Source organism: Oncorhynchus mykiss, chromosome 19, assembly GCF_013265735.2.
Source record: "Oncorhynchus mykiss isolate Arlee chromosome 19, USDA_OmykA_1.1, whole genome shotgun sequence".
NCBI lineage: Eukaryota > Metazoa > Chordata > Actinopteri > Salmoniformes > Salmonidae > Oncorhynchus > Oncorhynchus mykiss.
Window position 1 is genome coordinate 11,982,941 of NC_048583.1, and position 24,691 is coordinate 12,007,631.

The 24,691-nt window shown below is 48.9% G+C and overlaps 1 protein-coding gene across 7 annotated transcripts in view; it reads right to left on the reverse strand.

Annotated features, from left to right (window-relative positions):
* Positions 1-24,691, reverse strand: part of LOC110497375 (lipopolysaccharide-responsive and beige-like anchor protein) — a 328,302-nt gene that overhangs the window by 49,921 nt on the left and 253,690 nt on the right. For all 7 annotated transcript variants that reach the window (XM_036954299.1, XM_036954302.1, XM_036954301.1 and 4 more), the window contains 2 exons: positions 14,088-14,255; positions 1,955-2,044 (listed from right to left, as the gene is read on the reverse strand). In XM_036954299.1, coding sequence (XP_036810194.1) covers positions 1,955-2,044; positions 14,088-14,255 — 258 coding nt within the window. The remainder of the gene's footprint in view (positions 1-1,954; positions 2,045-14,087; positions 14,256-24,691) is intronic.

Sequence of the window (24,691 nt, forward strand, 5' to 3'; positions counted from 1 at the left end):
ATGTGTGTGTTTGTATATGTGTTTGTGTATATGTGTGTGTTTGTGTGTTTGTGTATGTGTTAGTGCATGTGTTTGTGCATGTGTTTGTGTATATGTGTGTGTTTGTGTGTGTGTTTGTGTATATGTGTGTGTGTTTGTGTATATGTGTTTGTTTGTGTATGTGTGTGTGTGTGTGTATATGTGTGTGTGTGTGTATATGTGTGTGTTTGTGTATATGTGTGTGTTTGTGTATATGTGTGTGTTTGTGTATATGTGTGTGTTTGTGTATATGTGTGTGTTTGTGTATATGTGTGTGTTTGTGTATATGTGTGTGTTTGTGTATATGTGTGTGTGTGCCAATGGTCTCCAGCTGTCAGCGCCACAGGGCCACCCCACTAATGGGGGCTCTGGGGAGCTCAAGTCGGCACATCATCCACAGCCCCCCCCCCCCCCCCCCCCCACCTTCACCCGCCTCACCCCTCTTCCTGCCCCTTAAAAGCCTGTCACCTATGGGCCATTGTTCCCAGCCGGTCCTCCTCCCTCTGGTTCTCCCCTAGTCCCCTTGTCTGTCTGTCTAAAGGTGTAGAGTGGGAGTTTGGCTCAGGACCATGTTTCCACAGTGCTAATCCATTCACCCTCATCCGCCCCCCTACACCCAAAATCACACCTCACCCCTACACCCAAAATTACACCTCACCCCTCACGAGGACGAGAGGAGATGGGTTCAAAATCAGAGCTTACGTTTCCCAGGGTTAGGATGGAGGGATGATGGGGGGGGAGAGGAAAGACTATAGACGGGCTAGTATGAGTCAAAGCAGAGACAGTCATTTAACATGCCAGCAGTCAGAGAAAGTCATTTAACATGCTAGCAGTCAGAGACAGTCATTTAACATGCTAGCAGTCAGAGACAGTCATTTAACATGCTAGCAGTCAGAGACAGTCATTTAACATGCTAGCAGTCAGAGACAGTCATTTAACATGCTAGCAGTCAGAGAGAGTCATTTAACATGCTAGCAGTCAGAGACAGTCATTTAACATGCTAGCAGTCAGAGAAAGTCATTTAACATGCTAGCAGTCAGAGACAGTCATTTAACATGCTAGCAGTCAGAGACAGTCATTTAACATGCTAGCAGTCAGAGAGAGTCATTTAACATGCTAGCAGTCAGAGAGTCATTTAACATGCTAGCAGTCAGAGAAAGTCATTTAACATGCTAGCAGTCAGAGACAGTCATTTAACATGCTAGCAGTCAGAGAGAGTCATTTAACATGCTAGCAGTCAGAGACAGTCATTTAACATGCTAGCAGTCAGAGAGAGTCATTTAACATGCTAGCAGTCAGAGACAGTCATTTAACATGCTAGCAGTCAGAGACAGTCATTTAACATGCTAGCAGTCAGAGACAGTCATTTAACATGCTAGCAGTCAGAGTGAGTCATTTAACATGCTAGCAGTCAGAGACAGTCATTTAACATGCTAGCAGTCAGAGACAGTCATTTAACATGCTAGCAGTCAGAGACAGTCATTTAACATGCTAGCAGTCAGAGACAGTCATTTAACATGCTAGCAGTCAGAGACAGTCATTTAACATGCTAGCAGTCAGAGAGAGTCATTTAACATGCTAGCAGTCAGAGACAGTCATTTAACATGCTAGCAGTCAGAGACAGTCATTTAACATGCTAGCAGTCAGAGACAGTCATTTAACATGCTAGCAGTCAGAGAAAGTAATTTAACATGCTAGCAGTCAGAGAGAGTCATTTAACATGCTAGCAGTCAGAGACAGTCAAGGCTATTCCATTGTGTCTCTGGTTCTATCTACACTACTGAGGAGATGGGTCGGTATTGAGTATGGTATTGGGCACGGTATTGGGCACTGTATTGGGTATGGAATTGAGCACGGTATTGGGTATGGTATGGTATGGTATGGTATGGTGGTCAGCCTGTGTGTGAGCACGCGCGTACGTGTGTGCGAGACTCACCACCTGCATGGCGGAGCTCCTTGGTGGGTGTGGCTCGATGAGCAGCTGACATGGGGTCTGTCCAAAACTCCTGATCTGTGCCTCCACAGCCTGGCGAGAGGGAGAGAGGTAGAGAGAGGTAGAGAGAGAGAGAAATAGAGCAGTAGAGAGAGAGAGCAGTAGAGAGAGAGAGAGCAGTAGAGAGAGAGAGAGCAGTAGAGAGAGAGAGAGCAGTAGAGAGGGAGAGAGGTAGAGAGGGAGAGAAATAGAGCAGTAGAGAGAGAGAGAGAGAGCAGTAGAGAGAGAGAAAGAGAGAAAAAGAGAGAAAAAGAGCGAGAGAGAGTAAGAGAGAGCGAGAGAGAGAGAGAAATAGAGCAGTAGAGAGAGCAGTAGAGAGAGAGAGCAGTAGAGAGAGAGAGCAGTAGAGAGAGAGCGCAGTAGAGAGAGAGAGCAGTAGAGAGAGAGCAGTAGAGAGAGAGCAGTAGAGAGAGAGAGCAGTAGAGAGAGAGAGCAGTAGAGAGCGAGAGCAGTAGAGAGCGAGAGAGAGTAAGAGAGAGCGAGAGAGAGAGCAAGATAGAGAGCGAGAGAGAAACAGAAAGAAACAGAGAGAGAGACAGACAGGCGGGTTAGGTGGCGCTAATTAAGAGATATAGGACCATAAATGTCACAGGAGACGCCGCCTCTCAGCGCTGGACAACATCAGGGCCCACAGAGTCAAGGTAACACAGGGCTGGGAGGACAGAGAGATGTACTAGTGTATGGTCACAACACAGTAAAGAATACATACAGCAACAGAGGTAGGTGTGTGTAGGAGTACTCTAGGTGAGATGGGGCTACAGAGAGAGAGAGAGTAAATACAACCCAATACATTGTAAATACAACTCATAATTATGTTAATCTATTTTTGCTTTTGTACTTTAACCATTTGCACATTGTTACAACACTGTATATAGACATAAGTCTTTATTCATTTGGAACTTCTGTGAGTGTAATGTTCACCTTTGACTTTTTTACTGTTTATTTCACTTTTGTTTATTACCTACTCCACTTGCTTTGGCAATGATAACATATATGTTTCCCATGCCAATAAAGACCCTTAAATTGAAATTTAATTGAGAGAGAGAGCGAGACGGAGAGAGGGACAGAAAGAAAGATGTTGGGCAGGAAAGAGAGGTTAAGTGAGAGACTGCTGCGCCGTGCAATCTGACTGTGTGTGACTGCGTGTGAGAGAGTGAGTGTGGAGAAGAGCACTATGTGAGACTGCAGTGGTTGAGTCTGAGCCGGGGGTTGGCCTGGACTCTGGGAGTGATCTCATTGAGAAGGCCTGTACTGACTGCAGATGGGATTTCCATGAGAAAACGTTGCTGTGAACGGCACTGCTTATCCCTATTGTCTGAAACTAACCAGAGACGAGAGAGACTAGAGAGAGACTAGAGAGAGAGAGAGAGAGAGAGAGAGAGAGAGGGAGAGAGACTAGAGAGAGAGAGAGAGGGAGAGAGACTAGAGAGAGAGAGGGAGAGAGACTAGAGAGAGAGACTAGAGAGAGAGACTAGAGAGAGAGAGACAAGAGATACATAGACTAGAGAGACTAGAGAGAGAAAGAGAGAGAGAGAAAGAGAAAGACTAGAGAGAGAGACAATAGAGAGACAGAGAGACCTAGAGAGAGACTAGAGAGACTAGAGAGAGGGACTAGAGAGAGAGAGAGAGAGAGACTAGAGAGAGAGACACTAGAGAGAGAGAGACACTAGAGAGAGAGAGAGACTAGAGAGACAGAGACTAGAGAGACAGAGACTAGAGAGACAGAGACTAGAGAGACAGAGACTAGAGAGAGAGAGAGAGACTAGAGAGAGAGAGAGACTAGAGAGAGAGAGAGAGAGAGAGAGAGAGAGAGACTAGAGAGAGAGAGACTAGAGAGAGAGAGAGAGAAAGAAAGAAAAAGAGAGTTAAGCCTCAGTTAAGCCCATAGACTCAGACTATACTTACTGTATACTAATACGTGGGATTCATGTGAAATGGCACCCTATTTCCTATGTAGTGCACTTTTTTTTGACCAGACCCCTATTTGTACTCTGGTCAGAAGTCACTACATAGGGAAGTGGAAGTCATTTCAGATCAGACCTATACTCCAGCCTCTGCCTGCCATCCTACCTTCCTTTGTGGAGGATCCCAGTGTAGTAAAAACAAAAAAGATGGTCCTAATCTCTAACAGGTATGAGAAAATCTCCCGGCCTAGACTCAAGGCCTCCACCGACGCCAGTTGATATGTGAGCGTCAGAAAACCCAGGGCTTTGGTTCCCTCTCTCTCCCTCCCTCTCCCTCTCGCTCTCTCCCAGTCTGTCTCCCTGCCTCTTACCTCCCCCTCTCTTTCCTTCGCTCTCCCTTTCTCTCCCCCACCCTTCTTTTCTCTGCCATTCAAGCTTTGATCCCCCACTCCTCTCACAGCTGAGGAGAACAATGGGATCTGTCCCTCCCTCTTTATTTAGTGTAAATCCACTCCTGGGACCATTAGACTGGGCCATCGATTACAAACAGATGATCTAGGGTGTATTCCAAATAGTACACTATTCCCTACATAGGGCCCTGGTCAAAAGGAGTGCACTGTGTAGCGTGCCATTTGAGAATAGGGTTCCATTTGGGACACAGTCCTACAGTCACTAAGAGGATCTTGAAATACCAGAGAAAGCATGTAGGGGTTCTAGGAAAAGCCCAAGTCATTACATCACTGGAATGGGAGTCAGGGCAAGATGGCAATAAGCGCTAGCTAGCTAACCCAATGTCTTCACAGCATCACTGTTTGATGAGGACTTTTACAAGACGATTTCAGACTTGCATAGAAATGTTGATGACACAATTAAGAACCCCTTTCAGTATTTGTCCGCGGCGTGAATGTGAGTGGTGTTTGCAGCCGCTAGCTCTAGCTAGCCTAGTAGCTTGGCACAGGTCCAGCAGGAGGATTAAATGGAGGTGATTGATCAAAGTGTGTGAGCCTGGGGTGTGAGGGGTAGTCCATCAGGACCACTATGAACATCTGTGCCGGTGTAATTAGCTGTGGTCTGTCGTGTTCATCCAAAATACATTTGGCAAGAGCTTTACCATATATATCCCTATATTATACTATACATATTAAATACCAAATCATCCTTTTATATATATATATATATATATAAACATTTCTCCGATATCACATTTTAACAACCAAAAATATGATAAAATCTCTTGTATACGATGATACAGTCCACTTCCATCAGATCGTGAACTGGACTGTGTGTACAGTATGGTCTCTCCCTGCGGCCTCTATAGAGGACAACAGAACACGCTCCGTACCTCCTCCTCCCCTGCCATTCAGCTGCCCTTCATGCTCAGTGACTGGAGCATCGCATGGCGGGCACCGAGGGCAAACGCTGATTTATCACCTCATTCCCATCCAGATGTGCTTGAGCCCACCACCTACCCACCCACGCATGCAGATTCATTACCAGGACCAGTGGGGAGAGGGGGGCTGTGGTCGGTCATTTCCCCTGCTAGAGGCCCATTACCCAGGCATGGCCAGAGGCATGGTGCATGGTTAATACAACCGGACGGTAAATTGGATCTCTGACACCCACTATTTACCTTGGAGCTGCTCTGATGATCAGGAGAATGAATAAATCCACACCCCGCACAGCATGGTGCCATCAGAGAGAGAGCAGATAAAGTGTGTGTGTGTGTGAGCGAAAGAGAGAACGATTGAAGAGAGAGAGAGAGAGAGAGAGAGCGAGAGAGAGAGAGAGAGAGATTGGAGGTGTATTGCATGAACACACATACACATGAATGAAGAGAGGGAGGAAAGTGAGTGAGTCTAAGAAAGAGTTTGTTGTCACCCTCCTCCCTGAGTCCAATCAGCTGGGGAGGTTTCTCCACACACACGACTGAACCCCGGCGTTAGTTTTACTTAGTCAAATACACCAGCAGTGCGTCTCCAGCCCCGAGCCGTAGCCAGCCTCAGCCCCTCAGTGTTTGTGAGGAAGCAGGCCTTTGGAGGCGGCGGAAATGGGTTGCTAGTCTGGGCCGTGTCAGGGCCAGGGGCCAAGGGGGGTGGAGGTTGGGATGGAGGGGGGTAGCACCAAGGGAGACCGCCACTATGGAGTGACAACTGTTTCAGCCGTGGTCCTGGTGTGGTCTGGTCTGGTCCAGGTCTGGGCTAGGCCTTTCGGGGCTGGTTTGTGTCAGAACAGGCAATGGAGGAGGGGAAGGGACAGGGTAGGGAGGGAGGGACAGGAGAGAGAGGGACAGGTTATGGAGGGACAGGTTATGGAGGGACAGGGTAGGGAGGAACAGGGTAGGGAGGGACAGGGTAGGGAGGGACAGGGTAGGGAGGTACAGGGTAGGGAGGGACAGGGTAGGGAGGGACAGGGTAGGGAGGGACAGGGTAGTGAGGGAAAGGGTAGGAAGGGACAGGAGAGAGAGGGACAGGAGAGGGAGGGACAGGGTAAAGAGGGACAGGGTAGTGAGGGAAAGGGTAGTGAGGGAAAGGGTAGGGAGGGACAGCTGGAAGAGAGGCACCCTGCCCCAGAGGCCTACAATCTACACAGGCCAAGCCATGGTAGAGTGGAGGGTGGAATGGGGTAGAGGAGGGGGTGGGTTCTAGCTGAGCGTTTGGAATGTCTCAAGGCAGATTAGGGAACGCTGCGGAGACCGTTGCCATGTTTTCCCAGAAGGGGACTGCTTCCTGGTCATGCTCTCCCTCCATCAGCGAGAGAACATCAGCTCTCTTCTTCCACTTCCTCTTCTCTGTGTTGACTAATGCCACATTAAGACTACCACTTTTTACTGCACTGGGACAGAGAGTACTGGTACAGAGGTTCCCCTTCTATTGCCCTATCTCTCTCTGTCTCCTGCCCTCCCTCTCCCTCTTGCTCTCTCTCTCCCTTGCCCTCTCTCTCCTGCCCTCTCTCTCTCTCTCTCCTGCCCTCTCTCTCTCTCTCTCTCCTGCCCTCTCTCTCTCTCTCTCTCCTGCCCTCTCTCTCTCTCCTGCCCTCGCTCTCTCTCTCTCTCCTGTCCTCTCTCTCTCTCTCCCTCCTGCCCTCTCTCTCTCTCCTGCCCTCTCTCTCTCTCTCCTGCCCTCTCTCTCTCTCTCCTGCCCTCTCTCTCGCTCTCCTGCCCTCTCTCTCGCTCTCCTGCCCTCTCTCTCTTGCCCTCTCTCTCTCTCTCCTGCCCTCTCTCTCCTGCCCTCTCTCTCTCTCTCACTCCTGCCCTCTCTCTCTCTCTCCTGCCCCCTCTCTCTCTCTCTCCTGCCCCCTCTCTCTCTCTCTCTCTCCTGCCAACCTCTCTCTCTCTCTCCTGCCCCCTCTCTCTCTCCTGCCCTCTCTCTCTCTCCTGCCCTCTCTCTCTCTCCTGCCCTCTCTCTCTCTCCTGCCCTCTCTCTCTCCTGCCCTCTCTCTCTCTCCTGCCCTCTCTCTCTCTCCTGCCCTCTCTCTCTCTCCTGCCCTCTCTCTCTCTCCTGCCCTCTCTCTCTCTCCTGCCCTCTCTCTCTCTCTCCTGCCCTCTCTCTCTCTCTCTCTCCTGCCCTCCCTCTCTCTCTCTCCTGCCCTCCCTCTCTCTCTCTCCTGCCCTCCCTATCTCTCTCCTGCCCTCTCTCTCCCTCTCTCTCTCTCCTGTCCTCTCTCTTCTGTCCTCCCTCTTCTGTCCTCCCTATCCTCTCTCTTCTGTCCTCCCTCTCTCTCTCTCTCCTGTCCTCCCTCTCTATCGCTCTCTCCTGTCCTCCGTCTCCTGCCCTCTCTCTCTCCCTCTCCTGCCCTCTCTCTCTCTCCCTCTCCTGCCGTCTCTCTCTCCTGCCGTCTCTCTCTCTCCTGCCGTCTCTCTCTCTCTCTCCTGTCCTCCCTCTCTCTCTCTCTCCTGTCCTCCCTCTCTCTCTCTCTCCTGTCCTCCCTCTCTCTCTCTCTCTCTCTCCTGTCCTCCCTCTCTCTCTCCTGTCCTCCCTCTCTCTCTCCTGTCCTCCCTCTCTCTCTCTCTCTCTCTCTCTCTCTCTCTCTCTCTCTCTCTCTCTCTCTCTCTCTCTCTCTCTCTCTCTCTCTCTCTCTCTCTCTCTCTCTCTCTCTCTCTCTCTCTCTCTCTCTCTCTCTCTCTCTCTCTCTCTCTCTCTCTCTCTCTCTCTCTCTCTCTCTCTCTCTCTCTCTCTCTCTCTCTCTCTCTCTCTCTCCCTCTCTCCCTCTCTCTCTCCTGTCCTCCCTATCTCTCTCTCTCCCTCTCTCTCTCCTGTCCTCCCTCTCTCTCTCTCTCCTTTCCTCCCTCTCTTTCTCTCTCTCCTGTCCTCCCTCTCTTTCTCTCTCTCTCTCCTGTCCTCCCTCTCTTTCTCGCTCTCTCCTGTCCTCCCTCCCCCTCTCTCTCTCCTGTCCTCCCTCTCCCTCTCTCCTGTCCTCCCTCTCCCTCTCTCCTGTCCTCCCTCTCTCTCTCTCCTGTCCTCCCTCTCCCTCTCTCCTGTCCTCCCTCTCTCTCTCTCCTGTCCTCCCTCTCCAGCTCTCTCTCTCTCCTGTCCTCCCTCTCCCTCTCTCTCTCCTGTCCTCCCTCTCCCTCTCTCTCTCCTGTCCTCCCTCTCTCTCTCCTGTCCTCCCTCTCTCTCTCCTCCCTCTCTCTCCTCCCTCTCTCTCTCTCTCCTGTCCTCCCTCTCCCTCTCTCTTTCCTGTCCTCCCTCTCCCTCTCTCTCTCCTGTCCTCCCTCTCCCTCTCCTGTCCTCCCTCTCTCTCTTTCCTGTCCTCCCCCTCTCTCTCTCTCTCTCCCGTCCTCCCTCTCTCTCTCTCTCTCCTCCATCTCTCTCTTTCTCTCCTCCCTCTCTCTCTCCTGTCCTCTCTCTATCTCTCTCTCTCTCTCTCTCTCTCCTGTCCTCCTCTCTCTCTCTCTCTCCTGTCCTCCCTATCTCTCTCTCTCCCTCTCTCTCTCCTGTCCTCCCTCTCTCTCTCTCTCCTTTCCTCCCTCTCTCTCTCTCTCTCCTGTCCTCCCTCTCTCTCTCTCCTGTCCTCCCTCTCTCTCTCTCTCCTGTCCTCCCTCTCTCTCTCTCTCCTGTCCTCCCTCCCCCTCTCTCTCTCCTGTCCTCCCTCTCCCTCTCTCCTGTCCTCCCTCTCTCTCTCTCCTGTCCTCCCTCTCCCTCTCTCCTGTCCTCCCTCTCTCTCTCTCCTGTCCTCCCTCTCCAGCTCTCTCTCTCTCCTGTCCTCCCTCTCCCTCTCTCTCTCCTGTCCTCCCTCTCCCTCTCTCTCTCCTGTCCTCCCTCTCTCTCTCCTGTCCTCCCTCTCTCTCTCCTGTCCTCCCTCTCTCTCCTCCCTCTCTCTCTCTCTCCTGTCCTCCCTATCTCTCCTGTCCTCCCTCTCCCTCTCTCTTTCCTGTCCTCCCTCTCCCTCTCTCTCTCCTGTCCTCCCTCTCCCTCTCCTGTCCTCCCTCTCCCTCTCTCTCTCTCTCCTCCATCTCTCTCTTTCTCTCCTCCCTCTCTCTCTCCTGTCCTCCCTCTCTCTCTCTCTCCTGTCCTCCCGCTCTCTCCTGTCCTCCCGCTCTCTCTCTCTCCTGTCCTCACTCTCTCTCCCTCTCCTGTCCTCCCTCTCCCTCTCCTGTCCTCCCTCTCCCTCTCCTGTCCTCCCTCTCCCTCTCTCTCTCCTGTCCTCCCTCTCCCTCTCTCTCTCCTGTCCTTCCTCTCTCTCTTTCCTGTCCTAACCTCTCTCTCTCTCTCTCTCTCTCTCTCTCTCTCTCTCTCTCTCCTGTCCTCCCTATCTCTCTCTCTCCCTCTCTCTCTCCTGTCCTCCCTCTCTCTCTCCTTTCCTCCCTCTCTTTCTCTCTCCTGTCCTCCCTCTCTTTCTCTCTCTCTCTCCTGTCCTCCCTCTCTTTCTCGCTCTCTCCTGTCCTCCCTCTCTCTCGCTCTCTCCTGTCCTCCCTCTCTCTCTCTCCTGTCCTCCCTCTCTCTCGCTCTCTCCTGTCCTCCCTCTCTCCTGTCCTCCCTCTCTCTCTCCTGTCCTCCCTCTCTCTCTCCTGTCCTCCCTCTCACTCTCTCTCCTGTCCTCCCTCTCACTCTCTCTCTCTCTCTCTCCTGTCCTCCCTCTCTCTCTCTCCTGTCCTCCCTCTCCTGTCCTCCCTCTCTCTCTCTCTCCTGTCCTCCCTCTCTCTCTCTCTCCTGTCCTCCCTCCCCCTCTCTCTCTCCTGTCCTCCCTCTCCCTCTCTCCTGTCCTCCCTCTCTCTCTCTCCTGTCCTCCCTCTCCCTCTCTCCTGTCCTCCCTCTCTCTCTCTCCTGTCCTCCCTCTCCAGCTCTCTCTCTCTCCTGTCCTCCCTCTCCCTCTCTCTCTCCTGTCCTCCCTCTCCCTCTCTCTCTCCTGTCCTCCCTCTCTCTCTCCTGTCCTCCCTCTCTCTCTCCTCCCTCTCTCTCCTCCCTCTCTCTCTCTCTCCTGTCCTCCCTCTCCCTCTCTCTTTCCTGTCCTCCCTCTCCCTCTCTCTCTCCTGTCCTCCCTCTCCCTCTCTCTCTCCTGTCCTCCCTCTCTCTCTTTCCTGTCCTAACCTCTCTCTCTCTCTCTCGCGCTCTCCTGTCCTCCCCCTCTCTCTCTCTCTCTCCCGTCCTCCCTCTCTCTCTCTCTCTCTCTCTCTCTCTCTCTCTCCTCCATCTCTCTCTTTCTCTCCTCCCTCTCTCTCTCCTGTCCTCCCGCTCTCTCTCTCTCCTGTCCTCCCGCTCTCTCTCTCTCCTGTCCTCACTCTCTCTCTCTCTCCTGTCCTCACTCTCTCTCTCTCTCCTGTCCTCCCTCTCCCTCTCCTGTCCTCCCTCTCCCTCTCCTGTCCTCCCTCTCCCTCTCTCTCTCCTGTCCTCCCTCTCCCTCTCTCTCTCCTGTCCTTCCTCTCTCTCTTTCCTGTCCTAACCTCTCTCTCTCTCTCTCTCGCTCTCCTGTCCTCCCTCTCTCTCTCTCTCTCTCCCGTCCTCCCTCTCTCTCTCTCCCACTCTCTCTCCTCCATCTCTCTCTCTCTCCTCCCTCTCTCTCTCTCTCCTCCCTCTCTCTCTCCTGTCCTCCCTCTCTCTCTCTCTCCTGTCCTCCCTCTCTCTCTCTCCTGTCCTCCCTCTCTCTCTCTCTCTCTCTCTCTCCTGTCCTCCCTCTCTCTCTCTCTCCTGTCCTCACTCTCTCTCTCTCTCCTGTCCTCCCTCTCTCTCTCTCTCCTGTCCTCCCTCTCTCTCTCTCCTGTCCTCCCCCTCTCTCTCTCCTGTCCTCCCTCTCTCTCACTCTCTCCTGTCCTCCCTCTCACTCTCTCCTGTCCTCCCCCTCTCTCTCTCCTGTCCTCCCCCTCTCTCTCCTGTCCTCCCCCTCTCTCTCTCCTGTCCTCCCCCTCTCTCTCTCCTGTCCTCCCCCTCTCTCTCTCCTGTCCTCCCTCTCTCTCTCTCCTGTCCTCCCTCTCTCTCTCTCTCCTGTCCTCCCTCTCTCTCTCTCCTGTCCTCCCCCTCTCTCTCCTGTCCTCCCCCTCTCTCCTGTCCTCCCTCTCTCTCGCTCTCTCTCTCCTGTCCTCCCTCTCTCTCGCTCCCTCCTGTCCGCCCTCTCGCTCCCTCCCTCTCCTGCCCTCTCTCGCTCCCTCCCTCTCCTGCCCTCTCTCGCTCCCTCCCTCTCCTGCCCTCTCTCGCTCCCTCCCTCCCCTCTCTCGCTCCCTCCCTCTCCTGCCCTCTCTCGCTCCCTCCCTCCCTCTCCTGCCATCTCTCGCTCTCTCCCTCTCCTGCCCTCTCTCGCTCTCTCCCTCTCCTGCCCTCTCTCGCTCTCTCCCTCTCTCGCTCTCTCCCTCTCCTGCCCTCTCCCTCTCCTGCCCTCTCTCGCTCTCTCCCTCTCCTGCCCTCTCTCGCTCTCTCCCTCTCCTGCCCTCTCTCGCTCTCTCCCTCTCCTGCCCTCTCTCGCTCTCTCCCTCTCCTGCCCTCTCTCGCTCTCTCCCTCTCCTGCCATCTCTCGCTCTCTCCCTCTCCTGCCCTCTCTCGCCCTCTCCCTCTCCTGCCCTCTCTCCCTCTCCTGCCCTCTCTCCCTCTCCTGCCCTCTCTCCCTCTCCTGCCCTCTCTCCCTCTCCTGCCCTCTCTCCCTCTCCTGCCCTCTCCCCCCCCCCCCCGCCCTCTCTCTCCATCTCACGCTGTCCTTTGTCTGTGATTATGGAAAATCTCACGGCCGTCGCACACCAGTGACAATACACAGACGGGAACAGTCTGCATTTTTACAGCTTTCACGTAATACGAGTATAAATTAAACATACCCACGCAAACAGGAACCTGCCTTGAGTTGTCGCACAACCCCTACAAACCAGACAACACGCCAAGGACATCCTCGGTTATTCATTTCCCTTCATTCAAAACGAAGTGCGGTTATGTGGTTACTGTGATGCGTTTATTTGCATAAAAACAGCATGTTTTCCATCCAGATACAGCTTGTCAAGTGGTTGAGTAAATCACATGACCGTAGCCTCGCTGCAGAGGGGGTCTTCCTCCGTCCTTTAAATGTACAGAATATAGAGACTTCATCAGATACGGACCAGCGCCCCTGAAGAAGATTGGCCTTGCCAGTGGCCCCACATAATCACATGCCTATATGGCATAACATTGTAGTATGGGCAAGTATATAGGTGACCTATGCCCAGCAAGTTTCCAACATCACACGCCTTTATAAACGTCAGCTGGGAATTGAATGAAGAGGGTGACTCTGAAGACGGGTCCTCTTGTACATTAGCCTGAGACAAACGTCCCAGAGCTAGCTAACGGAACAGTTGAGTCACTTTGACCTTCAGCGGAACACTCACGGACACTAATCAACCTCTAACACGGTTCCACAGTGAGTGTACTGCTGGAAATGACGACTACTATCGCCCTACTGTGTGTCCTGGTTGAACGCCGATGTCAAGATGGTGATTTTCTGGCCAGGACACTGATAGTAAAAGTTCTGAGGGAGGTTGGTTTTGGTTGGTGAACGGGTAATGTTGTTCATTTCAAATGTATACACTTTATTCCAACTGAACGTCATAATAGTGTCATGAGATGATATTCAACACAAGTAATTGTGATATCAGAGCAATTAGGATATTTGTTTACGGATCATTTGTTTGGGGCTTCAGAGTGTCTTCAATGAAATACATATTGCATTATATAGGAGGTTATGTTGACCAGCTCTCGTTGTGTTATCTCTGGAGGTTATTAGAGCCAGGACGGTAGCCAGTATCAGGTTATTTTTTCCATGACAAAAATGAAGCAAACCAATCTCTTTGATCCTTTAAAAACCTGCTGTATGTAACATATTGTACTGTACTACAGCTTAGAAAATAAATACATGTGACTCTGGATGACATCATGATGTTTGTTTCCAACATTAGAGCTGATTTCTAAACCAGTTCAATCCGCTTTGTGTTTTGTTTCCTTACCCCCATACTAACGAGTATCAACATACCGGTATGGTTCCGGCGCTAGAGTTTACACAGTACACACACAGTGCCCTCTGGGCCAGATGAGGCTGTCTCAGTGGCTGGCTGCCATGTCTGGCACCCTGAGTTACACTTCAGTGGCACCATTTTAGACGAGAAGTCACACTCTAGTTGTGGGGTCAGCACCCTGTTCGCATGCCCCAGATTTGTTAGTGTGTCAATGAGAGAGTTAGCGCTGTAAGCTAGCGGGCTAGCCGTGGTTTATTGCTATATTGGTGTACCGTGTTGCTGCTGTGGGGAGAGAGGGAGAGGCTGCCTGCCTGTTGGTTCCAAGTGAAGGGAGGATGAATAATGAATGAAAGCAGAGCGAGAAAAACACAAACACACTCCCGATTTTTAAGGGCTTTCTCAGACCTTAAAGTGGAGCACTTCATATAGCTTTCAGTGGGATCCCAGTGCTGGAGATGAAAGACTGCTGGGTTCAGCAACTCAACTTGACTGAATCGTACTTACTTACCACACAGCCCTGCTGTTGAATGGAACACAAATAACAGCGTCAATAATGTCAGAGGATTATACCTTTTGCTGATGCTAATGGACTTCAATTGAATTGGATTCAACATCCAAGTTAAGAGCTTTAATGGTTCTGTGTGATACCGTGGAGTAATTCATGTCCAGTGGGGGATTTTAGAGATGGAAAAGACAAATAATATAATATTATAACAAATAATACGCAGAAAAACGTCACGTCAACTCTGTGTGTGTGTGTGTGTTACATCACCTCTCTGAGCATGGGGTCGGTGATGGAGCTGAGGTTGATGGTCCCTTCATAGGTCAGGTAGTAGAAGACGTTGAGAGACCTGGTGGCCTCAGGACCCTGCTGCTTGTAGCCAAAGATCAGGTCGATCCACTGGTGCAGCTGGCACGACACAAACTCACTCTCCAGAGCCTGGGAAGACAGGAGGAGAGGAGGAGCCATGGTTAGAGGAGATTGGGCTAAATGAAAGGGTTATTGAGCAGAGTGAGGCAGCGAGGACTCATGGTTAGAGGGGATTGGGCTAAATGAAAGGGTTATTGAGCAGAGTGAGGCAGCGAGGACTCATGGTTAGAGGGGATTGGGCTAAATGAAAGGGTTATTGAGCAGAGTGAGGCAGCGAGGACTCATGGATAGAGGGGATTGGGCTAAATGAAAGGGTTATTGAGCAGAGTGAGGCAGCGAGGACTCATGGTTAGAGGGGATTTGGATAGATAGAGTGGTACAAGAGGACCCCAAGATTATATCAATAATAGGAGGTAGGGAATCCTTGCAAATAATTGATTGAGGTCACTCATAAGCCAGAGAACCAAGAGGGGATTAGACAAAGTCAAATGATCATTTATATAGGTCTACTGAAGCATTATGAGCAGATACAGTAGACCTGCTAAACTGCAAGACTGCAAATTATGTTCGCCACTAATTGTTGTAATTCCAGAACGCTTACTCCACTCCCCCAACCCCCACAAAAAGCTGCAACTCAAAGCAGAACTTGTTCAAAGTCATTTCAATAGCAGATAGCAGCACTGACTATCATTTGCATAATGGAGAAAATGCTCCAGTGCTAATCGTGTGAAAACATGAAACATGACAACACTCCGTTCTAGTAGGACGTTGGGGACTCATTTTGGACTCTTCTTCCCCTTTCATGGGATGACGAGACGAGATAATGTATATAGCGGTGCTTTGGAATGTCTCTGTCTCACCATAACATTGAGATACAAGCTGTTTTTCTACTCATTAGCTGGCAAAGAAGGGAAAACATTTATGGTTTGTCATAAAAACAGCGATTGTGTTAATTTCTGGAAAAGCTGTCGGCACGGCAACAACAAAGGCTTCTAAACGCGTTCCAAATTAGAATGAGGAGGCCTTGATTGTCATTGCTGCCTTGTGTCACATTAATTCTGTGACAAAACATTAAACCGGTACACTTAAATGGCAATTTATATCATTTAAATGTTTACAGCCGGGGCTGGCCCATCACTCACTTAAATGTGACTTTCTGACAGCTAATTTTCCTTCTAATTCTCTCTCACTCTCTTAATTATAACTTTCAATCAGGGAGGAACGGCAGAGAGAGAGAGAGAGAGAGAGAGCACGAGAGAAAGAAAGAAATGGGGAAAGAACGAGATTCAGACAGAGAGAGAGAGGAGGTGAGAGAGAAAAAGAGAAAGCGAACAGCTAGATGTCTACTGCCTGTCTGCCATCATGACATCTCCCCCTGACGGGGCGATCGAGCCTCAGCCTGATGGTAAACTGTGAAAGCTCTTGTATAATGACTTTATGAGCCGTGGAAACAACATCAATAAATTGGTCGGTGTCAAAGAGAGAGAGAAAAGGCCCTGGGGCGGCAGAGCACTGAAAGGTCTCTGGGTTTTAATGTGGAACTGGGTCTGCGTCCTAAATGTAACCATGTTCACTATATACATATATCGCCCTATGGGCCCGGGTCAAAATGAGTGCACTAACTAGGGAATAAAGTACCAACATTGGGATGCAAGCTGGGAAGTGGAGTGGAGGAAGAACACTATTTAAATGAGGACTGGGAACATTTGTTATATAAGTGCACAACAAATTGTGTGAATAGGTTTATGGGTATTATACGTCATGGTTCTTTTTGTAAATGTTCAACAATTATACTTCCACAATTATAGTTTGGCAACCTGGAAACATGGGGAAATTAGTAGCCACAGATAGCTCAATTATTTTCCCCCTTTAAAACACACAATAAAATATGAGAGAATATCAATGTTTTGGGAGTAATTATTAACAATAAGACCAAACAGAGCACCCCTGGAACAGAGCACCCCTGGAGCCTCCTTAGGTGCAGAGTCCAGGCTTCTTGTCTGCATTTCCTCCGACATAAACACACTTATGTTAATACGTTCAAAGCTCTGTGTCAGAGAGTGATTCATTTTATTAGGGCTACATGTCTATTAGAATCCAGGACAGGCCTCTTAATGACAAGCTGACTGGGGGCCGATGGAGGACTGGTGTGTGTGAGTGTGAGACAGAGAGAGAGAGCAGTTCATTATGCGCTAGGCCTGACCTTTGACGGGGCCCTGCTCCCTCTGTTTCTAAACTAATGCAGAGTCTGATGGCCATTTAATGCGTGCTGCAATCTCCTGTCAATCAAGGCAGGGAAACAAAGAACAGCCTGTGTTATTACAGCACCCTCTCCAGAGGCCCGCCTTTATGGTAATGAGGATCTAGCATTTGGGGAAAGGGAGAGGGGAATAGTATTGTGTCTGTCTCTGACTGAGATGCAATCGTTTGGTAGTGCCTAGAAATCCCCTCTCTCATCAGTGATTCAGGGAGCGTTTGGTAGTGCCTGCAGAGGTATAGTGAACTAGCTCTGTGGTGTGTCTTTCAAAGCCTCTCAGTCTGTGCTGCTAAAAGAGAGGCCCATTGGCAATTCTACCCTGTGTTCTCCCAGACATGTTTGATCAACAAGCAAAACGGTTGTGGGAGAACCATCTCTTTAATTTATTTTTTATTTAAAAAAAATGGTGTGTGTGGGGGGGAGGCAGTGTATTGTATTTTAATCCCATCCTTCAGCTGCCCTCAACCCCCCTTTACCATATATTATCAACTGTGCTGTGATGTTTGACAACGTTTCTGAACCTTTCTATCCGCGTAGTTTCTACAGATAGTAAATTAAAGATGACCATTTTTGCTAAAAGTAGTATATTAAAAACCCTTTTTCGTTAAGATAAAGATCTTTCAGCCACCAAGCCTTCATCTAAAAAACATTCTTTGTCAGAGCCAGAAGTCTTGCGTAGACTAGAGAGAGCCAGAAGTCTTGCGTAGACTTGAGAGAGCCAGAAGTCTTGTGTAGACTAGAGAGACAGAAGTGTTGTGTAGACTAGAGAGAGAGAAGTGTGGTGTAGACTAGAGCAGGAAGTGTTGTGTAGACTAGAGAGACAGAGGTCTTGTGTAGACTAGAGAGACAGAAGTCTTGTAGAGACTAGAGAGAGAAGTGTTGTGTAGACTAGAGAGAGAGAAGTGTTGTGTAGACTAGAGAGAGCCAGAAGTGTTGTGTAGACTAGAGAGAGAAGTGTTGTGAGGACTAGAGAGAGAAGTGTTGTGTAGACTAGAGAGAGAAGTGTTGTGTAGACTAGAGCCAGCCAGAAGTGTTGTGTAGACTAGAGAGAGCCAGAAGTGTTGTGTAGACTAGAGAGCCAGAAGTGTTGTGTAGGCTAGAGAGAGAAGTGTTGTGTAGACTAGAGAGAGCCAGAAGTGTTGTGTAGACTAGAGAGAGACAGAAGTGTTGTGTAGACTAGAGAGAGACAGAATTATTGTGTAGACTAGAGAGCCAGAATTATTGTGTAGACTAGAGAGAGACAGAAGTGTTGTGTAGACTAGAGAGAGCCAGAAGTGTTGTGTAGACTAGAGAGAGCCAGAAGTGTTGTGTAGACTAGAGAGAGCCAGAAGTGTCGTGTAGACTAGAGAGAGACAGAAGTATTGTGTAGACTAGAGAGAGACTGAAGTATTGTGCAGACTAGAGAGCCAGACGTGTTGTGTAGACTAGAGAGAGATAAGTGCTGTGTAGATTAGAGAGAGAGAAGTGTTGTGTACATTAGAGAAAGCCAGAAGTGTTGTGTAGACTAGAGAGAGCCAGAAGTGTTGTGTAGACTAGAGAGAGAAGTGTTGTGTAGGCTAGATAGAGAAGTGTTGTGTAGACTAGAGAGAGCCAGAAGTGTTGTGTAGACTAGAGAGAGCCAGAAGTGTTGTGTAGACTAGAGAGAGCCAGAAGTGTTGTGTAGACTAGAGAGAGACAGAAATGTTGTGTAGACTAGAGAGAGCCAGAAGTGTTGTGTAGACTAGAGAGAGAGAGAAGTGTTGTGTAAACTAGAGAGAGAGGTGTTGTGTAGACTAGAGAGAGAAGTGTTGTGTAGGCTAGAGAGAGAGAAGTGTTGTGTAGACTAGAGAGCCAGAAGTGTTGTGTAGACTAGAGAGAGCCAGAAGTGTTGTGTAGACTAGAGAGAGCCAGAAGTGTTGTGTAGACTAGAGAGAGAAGTGTTGTGTAGACTAGAGAGAGAGAAGTGTTGTGTAGACTAGAGAGAGCCAGAAGTGTTGTGTAGATTAGAGAGAGCCAGAAGTGTTGTGTAGACTAGAGAGAGACAGAAGTGTTGTGTAGACTAGAGAGAGAAGTGTTGTGTAGACTAGAGAGAGCAGTGTTGTGTAGACTAGAGAGAGAAGTGTTGTGTAGACTAGAGAGAAGTGTTGTGTAGACTAGAGAGAAGTGTTGTGTAGGCTAGAGAGAGCCAAAAGTGTTGTGTAGACTAGAGAGAGAGAAGTGTTGTGTAGACTATAGAGAGAGAAGTGTTGTGTAGACTAGAGAGAGAGAGGTGTTGTGTAGACTAGAGAGAGCCAGAAGTGCTGTGTAGACTAGAGAGAGCCAGAAGTGTTGTGTAGACTAGAGAGAGCCAGAAGTGTTGTGTAGACTAGAGAGAGCCAGAAGTGTTGTGTAGAGAGAGCCAGATTCCTGAGGAGAGATCCAGATCCACTAAGGGAGATCCAGCAGGCAGCAGGGTTATTGATGGGCCAATTAGCAGCCACTGTCTGTTTCATCCTGTTCCACCGGGAATCCTCTGATAATTAATGAATAATTTAGCATGCCTTTATGTAAATGCCTGGCAGGGGGTGGATGGCACCGAAATATCACTACACTACCGTTATCAGGACGTTTCTATCACTACACTACTGTTATCAGGAGGTTTATATCACTGCAATACTGTTATCAGGAGGTTTCTATCACTACACTACTGTTATCAGGAGCTTTCTATCACCAACTGCTGTGTATCGTCAAAGGTTTAGAGATCCCTTTGTTGCCAACAGAGTTGTTTGTCGCCTAGTCATGTGTAAAGCTTCAAATGCCAGACATTTCACATTTTTATAGGAGTGAATTATTACCAATAATATACACTGCTCAAAAAATAAAGGGAACACTAAAATAACACATCCTAGATCCAAATTAATGAAATATTCTTATTAAATACTTTTTTCTTTACATAGTTGAATGTGCTGACAACAAAATCACACAAAAATGATCAATGGAAATCAAATTTATCAACTCATGGAGGTCTGGATTTGGAGTCACACTCAAAATTAAAGTGGAAAACCACACTACAGGCTGATCCAACTTTGATGTAATGTCCTTAAATCAAGTCAAAATGAGGCTCAGTAGTGTGTGTGGGCTCCACGTGCCTGTATGACCTCCCTACAACGCCTGGGCATGCTCCTGATGAGGTGGCGGATGGTCTCCTGAGGGATCTCCTCCCAGACCTGGACTAAAGCATCTGCCAACTCCTGGACAGTCTGTGGTGCAACGTGGCGTTGGTGGATGGAGCGAGACATGATGTCCCAGATGTGCTCAATTGGATTCAGGTCTGGGGAACGGGCGGACCAGTCCATAGCATCAATGCCTTCCTCTTGCAGGAACTGCTGACACACTCCAGCCACATGAGGTCTAGCATTGTCTTGCATTAGGAGGAACCCACATGGAGGGCTGTGTGGCCCCCCAAAGAAATGCCACCGCACACCATGACTGACCCATCGCCAAACCGGTCATTCTGGAGGATGTTGCAGGCAGCAGAACGTTCTCCACGGCGTCTCCAGAGTGTCACATATGCTCAGTGTGAACCTGCTTTCATCTGTGAAGAGCACAGGGCGCCAGTGGCGAATTTGCCAATCTTGGTGTTCCCTGGCAAATGCCAAACGTCCTGCACGGTGTTGGGCTGTAAGCACAACCCCCACCTGTGGACGTTGGGCCCTCATACCACCCTCATGGAGTCTGTTTCTAACCGTTTGAGCAGACACATGCACATTTGTGGCCTGCTGGAGGTCATTTTGCAGGGCTCTGGCAGTGCTCCTCCTGCTCCTCCTTGCACAAAGGCGGAGGTAGTGGTCCTGCTGCTGGGTTCTTGCCCTCCTATGGCCTCCTCCACATCTCCTGATGTACTGGCCTGTCTCCTGTTAGCGCCTCCATGCTCTGGACACTACGCTGACAGACACAGCAAACCTTCTTGCCACAGCTCGCATTGATGTGCCATCCTGGATGAGCTGCACTACCTGAGCCACTTGTGTGGGTTGTAGACTCCGTCTCATGCTACCACTAGAGTGAAAGAACCGCCAGCATTCAAAAGGGACCAAAACATCAGCCAGGAAGCATAGGAACTGAGAAGTGGTCTGTGGTCACCACCTGCAGAACCACTCCTTTATTGGGGGTGTCTTGCTAATTGCTTATAATTTCCACCTTCCATTTGCACAACAGCATGTGAAATGTATTGTCAATCAGTGTTGCTTCCTAAGTGGACAGTTTGATTTCACAGAAGTGTGATTGACTTGGAGTTACATTGTGTTGTTTAAGTGTTCCCTTTATTTTTTTGAGCAGTGTATATATTTTTTAATCTGTCTCTAAATGACACAAAACATTCTATTAATAGATTTCTGGGGGGAGAAAAGCGGGGTGTAATTTCCCCCTGCTCTCATTTTAGCGACCCTGTATTCCTCAAGTTCCTCTGTCTGGGTTGTGATGTTGGGTCCAATGAAAACACAGGATTTGGTAACAGTGACGGCACGCCATGCTCACGTTTCCTCTACGGCTGTCTGATGTTACAAAGAGGGGAGCGGGGCTACCTTCATATACACAGTGACGGCACGCCATGCTCACGTTTCCTCTACGGCTGTCTGATGTTACAGAGAGGGGAGCGGGGCTACCTTCATATACACAAGGGCTCAGGGGTGACCTGTGTGTGTGCGTGCATGCATGTGTTCGGGGGTGACCTGCTCTGACCAAAAAAACCTTGACTAATAGTGTGTGCCGACTGGTTGCGACTGTGTTATGGTCCAGGTCGGGTCAGCCAATAGCTGCCAGACTTCCTGTGCTGCTGAGCTGGGCCGTGTGTGAGCCGCTCACAGCTGCCTGCCCCATGGAATTGTGGGAGCTCTGGGATATGACTGCAGCCTTCCCGTTGACAGACGTCCGGAGGGAGAGACTAGGTTCAGCCGCCGTTCGACCCTTAACTCTCCCAAATGAATGTAATAATTTTGAAATATTATTAAATGATAAAAACGTAATATTTACCAAGACATGTAACAGATAGCAAAGTAACAATGTAGAGGCTCTATCATCTTTCTCATTAGAGACAGACACATTTCTTCATACCTACAGTCCAGAATAGGCTAAGAGTGGTAAAACTAGGACAGTGGGACTGACCACCAACCAGTGACATACAAGTAACTGCCAAAATAATGGAAACACTTGAGTAAATGAGGGATACAAAGTATAATGAAAGCAGGTGCTTCCACACAGGTGTGGTTTCTGAGTTAATTTCAGCAATTAACATCATGCTTAGGGTCATGTATAAAATGCCCAGTTGCCTGTTATTTTGGCTGCCATGGCTAGAAAAAGAGATGTCAGTGACTTTGAAAGAGAGGTCTCAAATGACCATAGAGGGTTTAAAGGGTGTGTGTGTGTGTGTTTGGTTTGACTATCCTTAATTTAACCATTATTTAACTAGGCAAGTCAGTTCAGAACAAATTTGGCCTACCCCGGCAAAACCCTAACAACGCTGGGCCAATTGTGCACCGCCGTATGGGACTCCCAATCACGGCCGGTTGTGATACAGCTCGAAATCGAACCAGGGTCTGTAGTGACGCCTCTAGCACTGAGATGCAGTGGCTTAGACCGCTGCGCCACTCGGGATCCCCCGAGGATCAGAAGTCCTCACAAGGATAGTAAAACAAGAAAAATTAGAATATTTCACCATTCCCCACAAGGGAAAGGCTATTTTAGGCTTAGTGGTTATATTTAAGGTTACAATTGGGGTTAGGAGTTAAGATTAGAGTTATGGGTTAAGGTTAGGAGTTAAGATTAGAGTTATGGGTTAAGGTTAGGAGTTAAGATTAGAGTTATGGGTTAAGGTTAGGGTTAGGAGTTAAGATTAGAGTTATGGGTTAATGTTAGGAGTTAAGATTAGAGTTATGGGTTAAGGTTAGGGTTAGGAGTTAAGATTAGAGTTAGGGGTTAAGGTTAGGAGTTAAGATTAGAGTTAGGGGTTAGGGTTAGGAGTTAAGATTAGAGTTAGGGGTTAAGGTTAGGGTTAGGAGTTAAGATTAGAGTTAGGGGTTAAGGTTAGGAGTTAAGATTAGAGTTAGGGGTTAAGGTTAGGGTTAGGAGTTAAGATTAGAGTTAGGGGTTAAGGTTAGGAGTTAAGATTAGAGTTAGGGGTTAAGGTTAGGGTTAGATTAAGGGTTATAGGATTAGGTTTAGGGAAAATATTCATTTGAATGGTAATCCAGTGTTTGGTCCCCACATGGAGAGTAAAACAAACATATGTGTATCTCAGTCACCAGAACTCAACCCAAATAAACACGCGATTCTGGAGCGGTGCCTAAAACAGCGTTTTCCACCACCTTCAACAAAACACTAAATTATGGAAATGATTGTGGAAGAAGGGTGTCACATCCCTCCAATAGAGTTCCAGACATTTGTAGAATCTATACCAAGGTGCACTGAAGCTGTTCTGGCTCGTGGTGACACAACGCCCTATTAAGACATTTTATGTTGGTGTTTCCTTTATTTTGGCAGTTACCTGTACATTGTCCATACATTGAACTTTATAGGGGTGGATTTCACTGCTCTTAATGGGGTGCCAAGGAATGCTTTCCTCTTACTTACCAGGCTCTAAAAAAAAAACTTTTAACCTTTTTAAGGTCTTAAGGAAACCTGTCTGTAAGAATGTTAAAATGTCACTTAACAAATCAATCCCCCCCATTTGCATGTGTGTGATCGAACACACATGTCCAGTGCAGGCAGAGTGACAGCCCTATTGATTACAACTAGATTAGGGCGGACATTCATCAGGCTTATGCACTCCTACACTCCTCAGAACACAATGGGCAGAGTCAAATCAGATACCCACACTGTATATAGACAGAATATTCAACAGCTCAGATGCCAGCTAAGAACCCACCCCCCCTTCCAGATCCCAGCTAAGCAACACTATCAGATCAAACAATCAGTCCACAACTTACAGATATGATACCCATATAATATTTCCAAAAGAATAATAACTCTCTCTCTCCCTCGATCTCCCCTCCCTCCCCATCGTTCTCCTCTCCTCCTTTCCAGGCATCTCCTGCTTCCTTTCATCTGGTGTTTGGTTTTGCTGCGTTTGACGGGTGTCTGATTAAAGGACCTATTAGCTCGCCGTAGCCGAGGAGCCCGACGTCAGTTTGCAGCAGGTATGTGAATAAGGGAAATGGAATGTTAGCCTCCACGGCTGCTGCCTCCTTGGCTCTCATTCCTTACGTCATGCCCCAGTTCCCCTCTCCCGTCCTGGGGGCCCAGGCTCTGAGCTCTGCCTCTGTGGCCACTCATTGGGAAAACTCCCCCCCCCACACACACACACACACACACACACACACAGAGAGACAAGCACGCCCCCGTGCGCACACACCTTTTTCCTCAGTCTCTCCCTCTCTCCCCAATCACGCAGCTTACAACCCTGAGACTTCTGGGTACAGGTCATCAGGCAGAGACACACACTGTAACGCTGCGCTGAGTGGAACCCGACACACACACGTCTCGCTGGTCTAAGTGGAACCCGAGATGAGACAGCAGGGTGAATATCCTGCTCGACCGGTGACGAGAAGCAGAGTGAGCTGTGATTGTGTAAAATCTCCCCAAAACAAACATGTCACAGAGTATTTGGAGAGACCTGGAGGGAGGCCTGGCATATACTGTACTGTAGACTGTGGGTCGAGTCTAAAGTGGTATGTATGATTCATAGTAAAGAGTAGGCTGTGGGAAAGTGCTATAGTTCTGATTCAATTAACCAATGCAATAACGCTTTGACATGGCCCACACAGACGTCAACTCTGGGACACACCAATTTTGCGTGACAGCCTACTTCATCAGTTCCCAACTTCCATATGAAAAATGACAAGTGCCCTCTAAAAGACGCCGAAATCCACAGAAGTGGGTCTGACGAAGATTAACGCAAGACTACCTGGGACTACCCAACTGTGTTTCAGTTTCACAAACAAACACACCCAACCAATCACAGCTCCAGACTGAGGGTCAAACTCAGCAGGAAGAGCAGGTGATGAGTAAAATGGTTCATCAACAGACCAAAAGCTCAATTTCCGAGACGAGCATCATTCACCTAGAATAAGGCTAACAAGCTAACACACACATCACCACTGTTAGCATCTACAGTAAGTATGTGAGTAACAAATGAATTAAAGCTATGTAAACACTTCAGGCGTATCCCAGGGACAGACATACATGTACAGTACCATTAGTTGGAGTTAGTGGCAGAACTTACTGGATGGGGAATTGT